The following is a 13,747-nucleotide window of genomic DNA, read 5'->3' on the forward strand; positions in this document are numbered from 1 at the left end:
ATCTAAGGGAAACAGAAACTGGATGTTTCCTCAGCAAATCAATATATAGGACATAAGTGTAAACTGCATCAGTAGCAGTGAAGAATGGGAAAGGTAAGAAAAGACGACCTGAACAAAATCCTGAGTTCTTCAGTGACTGGAAGCTCACAGAAAATCTCTTTTGAAAATGAATAAGATAGAGGACAAATGTATAAGAAGGGAAAGAGTAAGGCCAATGTATAGTATCAGATGTAGCAAGGAAGGGAAGGTTATAAAAATCTTGCTGGAAGACCTTTAACCATACAGGTTGGGAAAATAGATTTCTGCTACTCAGCAGAAGGGGAGCTACAGACAGTGAAAGCAAAAAAGTTCAGTGTTTATTGACTCTTTTTGCTTCCATCTGCTAGGATCACCTTCTTGGCTGTAAAAGCTGAGGTGCCACGAGAAATGGAAACAATATTTTTTTCTACAGAAGGGGGGCTTAAACTGAAGCAGGAGACTTCCAGTTTGGATTTTAGGGATTGCAAAGGAAGGTATTAAATCAGCCATGTTGCAGATTTGCAAAAATATTAGACAATGACCCTCAGGTTAAGGCATAGCTTATTCTTTACTCAGGTTCACTACAGGCTGGTTTCTTAAAATTTTTAATTCTGCATGGAAACAGATGAACACCAAACACATAGACTAAGATTTGTAGACAAATTTCTCAAACTCTGCTGTAATTCAGCTTACAATCCATATATAACTGTAGTCTAAGGCAGGTCAAACAACATGTCTCCATGCTTGACTGTCACTAATTTTGCAAAGATCTAGATTGCAATTTAAATATGAAACTTACAGAAACTTTAAAGATATTTATTCATAGAGTTCATCTGTGACTCTCTACAGTCCATATTTAGTCATCCATAAATCGATCCGATTTTTAGCTTTCAAAATCAAATGAAGTCTGGAAGTAAATAAATACAGAGAAGGCACTGAAGTCTGTAATAAACACAGAGATTCAAAATAATACAGGAGGGAGATTATTGTCAGGAAAGCACTGCTTTTCTGCTTGCATGCATGTCTCTGTTTTTGAGTATGTATATGTGTGTATGCAAAAAATGTCCAGATGGGCAAAATAACAAGCTATTGAATTAAATTATGCTTTATATAAATTATGTAGTAAAGGATTTGAAATTAAAATGTTCATCCATATCGAGGTCTCTACATTTCCCATCTAAGACTATACTCAACATTATCTATCATTTATCAAAAATGCTTATGGCTAAAAGGTCTAACATTACTGAATGAGATGTAGAGGGAAAAGTTTGAGTAGAATTTGAGTATTGATACAAGGTTAGTTACACTAAGAAGTGAAAGATGAGGAACGATATAGCCCTAGTTGTAAGCGTGTTGGTGTAAATTGTCATAGCTGGTTTCATTACAAGGACTGGGAAACATAAATTATCTCTCTCTCAGAAAGGACCTGAGCTGTTAAAAGGACAAGGGACTATTCTTCTGACATGTATTTACTAAATCATTACCTGTACTGGAAGGGAACAAGTTAAACAACCAACAAAATGGGGCTGGTTTGGAAGCGGAGCAAGACCACCATTTCCCCACCAGTGGAAAAACTGAGAAATGAGAAGTACTAAAGGATGTGTTGTCAAGAGTGGTAAAGGAAGGCAGACTACAATTAACCGAGATGGAACACATCCAAGACAGAGGCCCAGCAAACTCAAGTGGTCACAGACACTGAGTGCTGCTCCATGCTCACAGGAGCCCCACCCAAAGCAAGTCTTTGTCAGGGCCAAGTGACAGTCACAGTTTCCTGCAGCAGTTGATGTCTCTCAGTCATCAGCTAACCCTGGTTCAGACCCAGCTGTCTCATACACGAGATCCGGTGAGGTTGGAAGGTTCTTGCTGCAGGCCATTTTGAAGAGCTTATCAGGAAAATGCAAAATGACTGAATGCCTGTACCTTGGGGGGAGCAGGGCTATTAATAGAGCCTCTGCCAACTGATAACAGAGATATGGAGAATCTTAAATAAGTAGACAGCAAAAAGAAAACATTTCTAAGAATGAGGTAGGGAATTCACCACAATGACTTACACTAAATCCTAGGAATATCTGTCTCAACAACCAAGTCTAAATTTTTTAAATGAACCAGGCCTTTGCTTAAATCAGTCAAGTAAGATGAACTGGTCATATGCTTCAAGGTGCTAACCTCTAATGGTCACTAAAATGGGAATAAATGACTGATGGACGTTCTCCATGCACTAATACCCAATTCTCTGCACAACCATTTTCACACTTGAGGTCCATATGGTGAGGTTACTCCCTCCAGTTGGCTCTTGATCTTCATAACCACGTTTGTGCTGTGCACTGACTATGGCAGAGTAGCTACTAAAAGGACACCTAGTGGTAAGGAAATGAGTGTGTCCAGGAACCTCAGGCATTGCTGAAGGTGTGCCACTGCAATTGGCATGGGAATTGCTGACCTGGTATGGGTTGAATACACAATGTCACATTTTAACTTAATGTGTCGAGTAGCACTACTCATTCATTTTTTTAAATGCCAAGCAATATTCTTAAAAGCATGCTTTAAAAACCTGAAATTTAAGCTGAACTTCCCCAAAACTCAGAGAATAGTTTTTTTAAACAAATGATGCATAGTACTGTCTGTTGCAGACTACAAAATTGAATGTACTGAATCTCCACTGCATCCACTTTAGGAATATTGGATAGGAACAGAACTCATCACAGATATGATTTGCTTGATATTCAAGTCAGATTTCATCTTGGGCATCATCATTCCTTGGTTCCTCCACTGTGCCACTCTACAATATCCTGAGTAATTCCTTCCCTTCTTGTCTTTTCCTTAGCTGTTTCCTCTATGAAAAGAAACAGCTGGAGAATATAAATTGAGCTAACTTTAGTTTTTTGGGGGTTGTTTGTTTGTTGATTTTTTTTTTTTTTTTTTTGCCCATGCAACTTTATAGTCACTTCTTGCCTGTGTTTATTCCAAACCCTTTAATATGTACTAATGCCCTTGTGACCAGGAGATGCCCACAACAGAAAGCTCTGTTCCAGATGGAGTCATGCTGGTCTCATGCAGAGAGGGATTATAACTTTCCTGTGTAGTGACATGCTGCCTCTGGGCAAACAGACCAAAATCCACACTTAGCTTTCTTGTTTATGTCAGCATACCGTATTACAGGCATGGAACAACTTGTTGACCACTGTCCCTCTTTGGTTATTGTTTTTATGTTGTCTGTTCCAGGTTTGTCTTTTCCATTGAACATCAGTTTCTTTGGATTAATTTTCCCTGAGTGAATTAGTACAGATTTACTAAGGCATTTTTCCAGATACGTTTTTTTATCCAATTTTCTAACATCTCTGTATGCCACTGGTCTGTTCTCTGTCCTCAGAATGTTTATAAGCTCCCAGTTTAGTGTCATCCTTTGATTTAAAAAGCCACAAACAATCCATTTGTGCTCTTCTGTCCTCTTTCATCACAACAAAAATTGAAACACTGGGATGAATACGCTTGTTTGCTCTTTTAGGTGACTTGCTCCTAAAATTTTTGCTTAAAAAAAAAAAGTCAAACAAACAGATTCTGCCTTTTTTGCCCTTTTTTGTCCAGAATTACAAGTAAGTAGATTGTGATGTTCATGAGGGATGCAGCAGATTCTATCCTCACCCAAACATTTGCAACCATTCCTCACTCAGCTCAGTTTCCACAGCTCACCTTTCCTCCACTTCACCCTTCTGAAGTTCTAGCCTGCTCTCTTGTCTTAAAATGGCACGTAGCTTCCTTCCTTTACTATAAACAATGCTTTCTGTAACCTTAATTTTGTGATGTAAACATTTGAAAATAAGAATGAAGGGAACACAAACTATGTGTTCAATTAGGTAATTTGAGGATTAAATTAAATGAAATCTCTCAAAACATGGAACAGGGAACATTTCAGCATAATGCAGCCTGGCTTTACTTGTTTTCCTTTTATCTCATCCCTTTAAGAAAAGGAGACAATGGATCTTAGAAACTGGCAGAAGAGTAGCAAAGACAGCTGAAGAGATATTATTGCTTGTGAATGCAAGAGAAATGAAAGTCAGACTTAGAAGTAGTTGCCATAGCACTCAGGTATGTGTTTAAAGAGTAAGAGAGGCACTCTGTCGACTGCAGGATGCTGGAGGCTGGGCAACACCTGCCACAGCTGACATGGGAGGCTCCTGCTATCAGTGATATCACCCTTTGTAATCTCATGTCAGCGTCATAAAATGCCCTGCAGCCTGGCAAAGTCTCTTCAAGCTAGCATTTCTTTTATACTAAAATGCATTATAAAAGCAAGAAGGCAACCAACAGATATTATTCTTTGATTAAATCCAAAAAATATATATATATATAAAAGATCATCATAAGGAGTAGAAATAATAAAGAGTAATAAAGGAAAAATAACATCCATAAAAATACTTCTGTTTGTCTCTGCAGTCCACCTATAAGTTTTAGTCAACTATTCTCCTTCATACATGGGGTTTTTTTCCTTTTTTTTGACAACAACTCTAGAGAGGATTTCCATTATTAAATCACTTGGATTTTGCTCTTGTGAACTCCTCAGCAACAGAAGAAACTCAAAATATCTTCAAATTTGGAAGAATTCTTTTTATGCACATCTCAAAACGCACATTTGGCTTTTCCTTTGTGGTATGCCAGACAACTGTACAAATGAAGTGTAGCCTAGTACAGCTTTATTCAGCACTTTAAACTTTGAATCTCTCTTGTCCTGAAAGACAGTGACCATTTTGGCTTTTCAAGTGAACCCATTTCCTCCTGGCATACAGCAAACATAGGTAATACAGTAGTTGCTTCACTTTCACATCGTACTTAAACAGGAGTTTTGAACTTTCATAATAACAGCACCAAATAGAGAATTCAAACTGTAACAGGTATTACATTTGCCCCAAACTTCTTTCCCAGTTTAGTGATTTTCCAGTTGTGTTTTCCCATTTTCATCATCCTGCTGATGAAAGATGGGCATTATTCCACTATTTGGTGAAAAACACACAAACTACATAAGAGGAAATGAATGAAATTTCCAATGCAACATCCCATGCACAAAATAAGTTCAATAATACATTTTTCCCCCTTGTTGTATCAATACAATATCATTTGTTACTTTTATTCAGGATCAGTACCAAGCAGCAATAAATCAGAGGGATACTTTTAACGGGATGCTGAGATCTAGGGAAACCTACCTTGAAAGAAACTTTTGACTCGGAGATAGCTGACGCTGAGGCGCAGGACAGAAAGTTTGTCCAGCTTCGATACGATGTCAGGGGGAAAAGGAAGGAGGCTGGCCAGGTGGTCCAGCTCTGCATTCAGACGGTCTCTGTGTCTCTTCGAAGGATTTGATTTTTCATTCCCAACTGCAGGCCTTCTGTGGTGGAGAACACATTTTCAATTACCTGTTTTACTTCCAGAGGCTGAGATGCTCAATGCAATTAATTGATAACAGCAATACTTTGCTTAGTTTCTATGAAAATCTTTAAAGTCTCTGTCCTCTGACAAAAAGAGATTTACCATTCTGCATCTGCCATGGTGCAAAGACACAGGCTTTGTCTTCTCTTTTTGTATCAGGCAAAAAGTGAAGAACTGGTATCTTTTACTCAGGACCTCTCACCTTAGGGAAATGGGTACTATGTTCATGTTCTAGTCAATACCAGGAAAAACAATTTCTCATCTTTGTTGTACAAATGAGGGGCAGAACAGCAGGGGAAAATTACTGTGACTAATGCATGAACCCATTCAATACCCACTGTATTAATTCAAAGCATCTTAGTTCCCTCCATTTAATGACTCAAAGTTAACCTGTGGGTCAGGAGATCATTAAAAAAAGAGTCTGTCTTTAGACATGAGTAAAAAGTATGGAAGGCAAGGTGAAGAGAGATTCTTTCCTCAAGCTCAAAACTCCTGTGTACATTCTCAGTTTACCTTCCTTCCTATATCAGTAATAACAAAGATAAGAATTTGGTTTCTTGAGAAGATTGATATTCCTCACAAAACATAGAGATGAAAGTTACTCGGCTTTCTAGGCCAAGCAAGTCCATCCCCATTTCGTGTTCCCCTTATGCAATGGACAGTACTAGAGAACCTAGAATAGCTGTTGTGGAAATTCGTTAAGATGATATACATCACTAGTGAAGAACCTCAATTTAGGAATGTCCACTGATATTCCCAGAGAAGGTGTAAGATATTCTTAAGAGGGAGTAAAGGAAAAAGCTGGTGCTTTTGCACACGAAATGGGGACCTTATTTCCAGCATGACAGTGGGGGGTGCTCAGTGCTGAAGCACAGACTTGTCCATTAAGCAAGAAGACCTGAGTGGGAGGCTGAGAAGGTTGTTCCTTTCAGTAGCCAGCTATTGCTGGACCCAGCAGTAGTCAAGAGCATTATCCAGGCATGAGCTATGAGACACTGGAGCCATAAACTACATGGATACTCAAGAATGGCAAGTAAGAAGCCTATAGATAGTTGTGCTAGCAGTTTCTACTTTCACCTCACTGGATCCAAGGATCATAATCTTAAGTAGCTAGCTGACATTGGACAATGAGAGTAAAAATGAATTATTTGTCACACTTAACTACTGCATTTTCATGCTACACACATTTACCGCATTTTTCAATCATAAGGTGGTTAAGGTGTTAAATTTCATCAGTATTAATTTGTCATTGCAGTTGTAATTCTAAAATAATTGTGCTTAGGAATTAACAACAAACAAGATCCGTTTTTTGAAGAGCAGTTTCGTACTTGTGACTGCTGCTAACTGAAAATCTCTTAAAGCAAATCAGATCTGAAAAATTCATTGCTACTTTTGAGAACCTCACTTCAAGAGAACAGCATCAGTGGACAGAATGGACAGAAAAAAACTGAGTTAGAAATAATAATATTTTTTTAAATTTCACTGAAAATACATAATTTCTGCTATTTGGTTCAAAATTGCCAATACTTATATATTGGTTCTTCAATAAAACAAGTTGCTTCCAAACACATGGAGAAGATTTTGCTGATTGGGATAAATGAACTACTTTCCTAAATAAGGGAGAGGAAATATGAGAACAAATAATGCAATCAACAAAGAAGGAATAGTGTTTCTTACTTTTTCTGAGTTAAATATTTTTTGCAGTAAACCTTGAGACTCAGCCATCCTATGACACCAAAAGGATGTCTGATTTATGGAGGGCAGTAATTTTGTGGGAACATAGCCTACAGCTGAGCAGAAGCTAAAGAACATAAGCTTTGCTAATCGGTCTTTACATCTGACAAACCAGCTGAAGCAAGGAAGCAGTGTAGGACAGAAGAAATTAATTCCAGTAAGGAAAATTAAGTTGATGAGTTCAAGAGGTAAAAATTGCCAAGAGTAAAATGAAATAGAAATAGAAGTTGTTCAAGCCTATTTACCACATAAAATAGTGACTGCTCTATGCCAGAGAAGAACGGTTTGAAGCAATTAGGTGGTCTGGCTTTGTACTGAGCGCAAGGAAGAGTTTTCAGAAGATGGTAGGGAATGGTGTAAAAAGATTACGGGAGAAAGTTCAGGACAGAGTCTTCCTGAAAACTCAAGGAAATGATTCAGTAAGGGAGTGAATCCAAACAAACAGGAGTTGGATGTAAATGGTAGTAAGGTGCCAAGTGGATGTGATTTTAAACAATGTGAGTTTCATGGAAAGGCTCAGTTAGCTAGCCATAAACAGAAAGGCACAGGCAGGGAAAATGAAAATTGAGGCAAATGAAAATTCTAGCCCTTATTTTGAGCTGAAAGGAGATGGTGCTTGTTGTGTTCATGTTACACTCTGGATTGTCAAACTGTAAACAGAGACATAGGAGACACTTGATGATCCCCCATTTACTCTGCTTTCCATACAACACTGCTGTGGTAAAGGAGAACATGTAATTCAAGGAATATATCTGGCTTTTCTTTCTTCACTTTGTTGAACTGCCCAGTAGTAACAAGCACTTGTACCTGTGCAGCTGGTAGGGAGAACATTCTGTGTTCCAGTGGTACACAAGGCGTTGAGCCATTTGGCGTTAGTGATTCAGTGTGCCCATGACACACAGACCGCCGCTAGTGTAAACCAGTTTGGTGAGCTGGCCGAGGAATTTCCTGCAACTACAGCTCTGTCTGCTGTTCCCTACCCTCTGCAGAGCCCTACCCTGTTAATGAAAACTTTGCCCTGAATAGGTTTTATAAGTATGCTGCAGTGTTAAACCAGCAGAAGGCCTGAGCTGAGAAAGGTCTAATAATTTACCGTGACAGCAAGCTTTCAGGAGGAAGGGGAAGGGAAGAGAGACCATGAGATGTGACAGATAGGCTGAGAGCAAAGTGACAACAGAGGATTATCATGAGCATACTGACCAGCACCCTCAGTCACTGAGCTGTGCTTGGACATTGTATTGGAATTTTGGCAGAGCTGAACTCCAGTGGCAGCCGTGTGTGTGGATGTTCACCATCTCCTATGGACCAAAAGGACACAATGAGAGAAAGCTGCTTGAAGAAAAGGCAGCCCTTTGCCACTTTCTATGTCTCTTCCACATCTTGATAGCAAGGAAAGGTGAAAGCAGAACTAATGGTCAAGAAGACATAAGAAGACCGGCAGAGCAGATGAGAGGTGGGATAGCGTGGTACCAAGTAAGAGGAAGGGCTATGCCACAAAGGGCCTTAAAATTAGAACTAGGAAGCAGGAGAGAGCTGCACCTCCCAAGGTCTCTGTTTACCCTGGCACTGGCACAGTTCTGTCTGAAGTGGTCATTCTGGAGCAGTTATAGATACACTCAGAGCTAGGACAGGTATATTTCCCTTTAAAGTGCTGTAAAACATTACAAGAAATGTTTTGTAGAGGGAGAGGGTTTTACAAGATGCCAGGGTTTGAGATGAAGTAGTGGCTGAAGTTCTCAAATGGTAACTGCCCTGAAGCATTGCCTTAGCACTTTTAAGTATTAATTTCAGCACAGTGATTTTAGCTTGAGGTTAAAGACAAGATCTCTTTAATTTCCAGATGCTTGAATTACCAGTAAAATGTTAGATTTCCACAGGAAATAAACACTTGGTAGAAAATGTTTCCTTTAGTCAAAATGCCGGCTGCCTGGCTGAAAAGCATATCTGATGGAAAATTTTCAATCTGTCTGAGCTCCAGGTATTTGACCTGTGTCCATAAACACCAGAATTCTTTAATCTAGAAAATATTTAATGGGACTTGCTTGGAAGTTTTGGGGCACAAAAGGAAAACAGCTACATTTTTTAAATTTTCTTGCATGTATAAAAGGAGAACCTGAACCTTATATGTTATCTGAAGAGTGGCAACCTAATGAAGATAACCTCTGCTAGTTCTGTGTAGAAAGCAAGACTGAAACATATTATCTCCTCCCAGTAAAATTTTCCACATATTCTTCCCCAGTCTTGTGGGTCTCTGTAGTCTCCCATGGAGCTTTTTTATACATTTTCATCACTGTTCTGTAAAACCACCTCAGAATAAAATTCCTGTGCCTGAAAAACATTCGTGAACATAATGAACAATATCATTCTGGGATATCCTGGATTAAAAGCCAGCTGCAGGATCACCACCTGGTTGATAGCCTGACCATGAAAAGATTATGTAGAGTCAGAGAGTTAGTTTCTTGGGATGCACTGAGTATGGGGAGATATAAATGTTCCAGTTGTTCTGCAGAGGAGAAAGCTGCACCCCTGTCCTTTAAATCCTGATCTTCAAAAGCACAAATCCATGAATCCCTATTGGAATCCAAGTACCCTGCTCACACTGAGGCACCTGAGCTCACTTATCTTTTTGTTAAAAAAAGGTACATTCTAGAGACTATTTACATTAAAAAGAGAGGACTGGCCAAAGAACACCCATCAACTTTACTTGCTATGAAAGATCAGGTTTTACAGCTGAGCAAATACTCCTCCCAGAACAGGTGCCAGTATCTACCTTGATTCATTGGCAGAATGGTAGGGGGAAAGTACAACAAAGCTGTGGAGGAGAAAGAGCTGTGCTGTCAAACAAGAGAAAAAAGCTGTAACAAAGATTGTACAACATGGACTAAAATAATGGTTAAATATGCTGCTCAATTAATAGGCTTTGTCTACCCTTCTAAATTCAAGATAAACTATTCAAGGCAGCATGACAGCAATCTCGGAGTCCTGAAATGTCAGTAAGACCAGTAGGAGTGAAAGACACAGACTAGGAAAGGAGCTCTGTCAGCCAGTTGGTCTGGGGCATTCAGAACCTCTTTAGAGGAAAGTCCCTGAGTGAGGGAATAAGCACAGGAAAGGCTTACCAGAGACCAAGCCCACAAACAGATAAGGTTTGAGGAAGAGACCAGTGTTGCTAGGAACTGAGAAATCATCCTCAGCAAGTGGTAAGTAACTAACCACAAAAAATGGACTGCTGTCTCCAGTGTGGGACTTCAGTATTCTAACAATCCCAACAGTTCCCCTTGTTTTAACCCATGTTTCTTAATCAAATTTTTTCATATCCTGGCTTGAAAAGTTTAGGCTCAGGTACCTGCACTGCAACATCATAGAAAAGCTATTTTCAAGGCAGTATTACCTGCAATGGTTCCCAAGATGAAAACTTGGTTGTCTAAAGTGAGAATTTTCTTCTGAGAGTATTAAAGCCAGAACTTCCAAAAAGGCTAATGAGGCCATTTCCGTGATTTGTTAGCAGGTAGGTTTTTTGCCATTCATTTATCTAGAAGTCATCTTTGAGAGGAGTTCTAAATAGCATGTAAACTTCAAACATAAGCTTAATGTTTCTCAAAGCAACTGCAAGTCTCCTTCCTTCTTCACAAAAGTAATGATCCATAAACAGTTCTGCATAGAGGTAATTTAATGTACTGGAAATGTTCCATCCCTCTTGCAATTGTTTTAAAATCAAATATCCACATCCATACTGAAACAGCAGTGCAGATATCTTACATACATTTTGAATTCAACACTCAGGATTTTTGCAGGAAGAATAATTTACTTATGCCATTATCTTTGTCTATTGAAATGTGATACATTTTAAACTAAAAGAAACAATTTTTTAAGTGGGAACAAGTGGTTCATGAGCTAATACTGCCCAAAATCCAAACAATATCAACAGATGTCATTAAAACATTCAGAGAAACTCCCCTTTGACTTTAGACCAATATGTACAATTTTAAGCCAAGTGGGTTATTTTTAGAAGTTCTGAACAACTGAAAATAGGGAAATCTATTTTAGTTACCTTCTCATCCTTAAATTGTGTGTGAAGGCCACCAGTGCCAGTTCATCATTTTAACACAGTAAAAATGTATGTTTCATAATCATATAATCAAGTGTAACACAGAAAATATGGGATGATTACATTAAAAAGCTTTATTTCATAGATTGGCTTATGGCATCTGGAACTCATTTACATTTGAGTGATAGCAACGTCTTTTTTCCCCCTTCCCTTTCAAGCATCTTGTAGTAACAAATTTCCATTGCATTTCTTCTTCTCCTGCTTTGCCTTTACACATACAATTCCTCTCTCCCATTTTTCTCCTAATGAAAGTGATCCCATAGTAAATAGAAGTCTGAAAATTATGTGTTCAATATGCAAAAAGTGACTCACCAGTCTGCTCTTTCAGTTGGCTGAACTGACCCACTTTCCCGGCTCGCTCGTGTTGGACTTAGGAATGCCCCAAGCAAGGCTAAGCCCAGGAAAGGGGAAGGGGGGAGTGCAGTGCCAGTGCTCTCGTTCCACTCAGCACATGGCTTCTCAAAAAGCTCCTTGGACAGGAGGCAGGGAGCAGAGAAGCACCAAGGTGGCAGCCACCCCTCCAAGCTGACATTTAGTCCACTGGTGTGTTCTGCCGACAAAAGGGCACTGTCCCTCTCCACTCTCCATGGCAGCACCGTGGTGCCGACCACAACCACCAGTGGCCTCCTCCTGGGATACCTAGTGCTGGGTAAGGATGGTTTGAGCCAGGTTTGGCATCCTTTCTGGAGACATCTAACCCATGAAGAAGCCAGCCTCCCAGCCAAGGGTTTCTCATTGCAGAGAATATTAGGTCTCTCCTGTGTCAGTGGACCATAGGAGGAAAGAAACCCTTCTTCTACCTCATTTCTAGCCCCTACATTTGGAGGGAGATGACTCCTGATGAATATGATACTTAACTGTTTTTGAATGGGTTTCCTCCTTTTCCTCCCAGCGTACAGGCATTCCCCCGGAGGAATCATGGCTTTGACACTGAAAAACAAAAGGAATAGGTTTCTTAGTTTGGAGGTTTCTGTGTTTCAGACTGCTCTACAAAATGACAGCACTGGGAAAGTTCCACCGAGGAAAATGTTCGTTCCTTGAGTGTGACATTCAGCAACACTAAAAAGCATGGTGGCATTAGTGAAGATAGAAGCTTACAGCTTATTCAATTTCCTACCCTAATATTATTAGAATATTGATGTTTATGTTCAATTTTCATTTTTTCCAATTAAGTATACTATGCATGATACAAAATGGTTATAAAATACATCCTGTTTACTGGATATCCAGATTTTTTTCCCTTCCCGGCTCATTTCTAAATTCAGCTAAACAAATAAGAATGAATAATACCACCCGTCATCTGCAGGGAGGATTTCACAGCTTTTAAAATATACAGGAATATTATCTCCATTACTGACATTGTGACTAGTAGGTTGCAATTATTCAAATCAGCATTTCTCCAGATCCTCACATCCTCATTTTTAAAGGCTGGAAATATAGCTGTCGGCAGCTCAAGATGTGACACACAGTTTTGTGGTTAGCACTGGGACCCAGTGTAGTGCTGACTGAGGTGACAATTTTCACACAAAACTTGGTCTTATTGATTTATTTGAGTATGTTAGCCCTAGAGACATTGCAGGGTGGGAAAAAGTCTTTGCATTCAGTCTGTTTAAATCTTTTAGAGATTAGCTGAATATCAAAGTCTCTTGATTTTCTGTCTGAAAGAATATTTTAGTCATGCTGAGTGCTGTTCAACAGTGGGTGCATGCTGCCAGAGAGGTTAGTGTATCTCAAGAGAAATTGCTGTTTTGTGTAAGATACAAAATTAAACGGAACTTCTATGTCACTGAATCAAATCCCATGCTGATGAACATGTGTGTCATGTAAAGCAAACCATAAAATTGCAGAGCTTAATTACAAAAATCTTTAGAATTGCTTTCTTTTTCATGGAAAGACAGCTTTCTGATAACTAGAAACCTTTTGCCTTCCAGCTTAAATTTGTTCATGGTCATTTTGTTCTTCATGCCCATTTGTTCTTCTGCCAACATTGTCTTTTAGTTTAAATAGCTCTTCCTCCTCCATTGTGTTTACTCATTGGCATATTTTTAAATATCAGTCATATCTTCAGTCAGCCTTCATTTTTCTATTCTGGGACAACGCAAACTCTTTTATTTCCCTCTCATGTTACAAACTGTTTTTTTCTTCCTATCATTTTAGGAGAACAGAATTGAGCCCAGCTTATTAAGCAAAATCTAAAATGTATTTCATACATGCAAGCACAGCATCTTTTGCTAACTTGAGGTTCTTTAGGTCTACTGTGTTTCCCTCATCTGGAAAATCAGTTATTGTGTCAATATACAGCTAGCAGGTTACTTTGTCAAAATTATTTAAATCTATGTTCCCCTTTTACTCCAACTAACTACAGCTGTTATTTGTTCTTTCCTTCTGAGAATTATTTCTAAAATTATGCATAATATATACATCAGACTAATTGCCTTCTCTTAAATGCAGGTTATGGTGGAAACA

At 39.0% G+C, this 13,747-nt stretch overlaps 1 protein-coding gene across 1 annotated transcript in view; it reads right to left on the bottom strand.

Moving 5' to 3' along the window:
* AHRR (aryl hydrocarbon receptor repressor) overlaps positions 1-13,747 on the bottom strand; it is an 82,119-nt gene that overhangs the window by 51,135 nt on the left and 17,237 nt on the right. Inside the window, exons 2-3 of the mRNA XM_071448922.1 lie at positions 12,140-12,211; positions 5,217-5,398 (exon numbers count right to left, since the gene is read on the bottom strand). Coding sequence (XP_071305023.1) covers positions 5,217-5,398; positions 12,140-12,201 — 244 coding nt within the window. The 5' untranslated portion in view covers positions 12,202-12,211. The remainder of the gene's footprint in view (positions 1-5,216; positions 5,399-12,139; positions 12,212-13,747) is intronic.

This window comes from Agelaius tricolor, unplaced genomic scaffold, assembly GCF_023055355.1.
Source record: "Agelaius tricolor isolate 1412-34295 unplaced genomic scaffold, bAgeTri1.0.p SCAF_2, whole genome shotgun sequence".
Lineage (NCBI taxonomy): Eukaryota > Metazoa > Chordata > Aves > Passeriformes > Icteridae > Agelaius > Agelaius tricolor.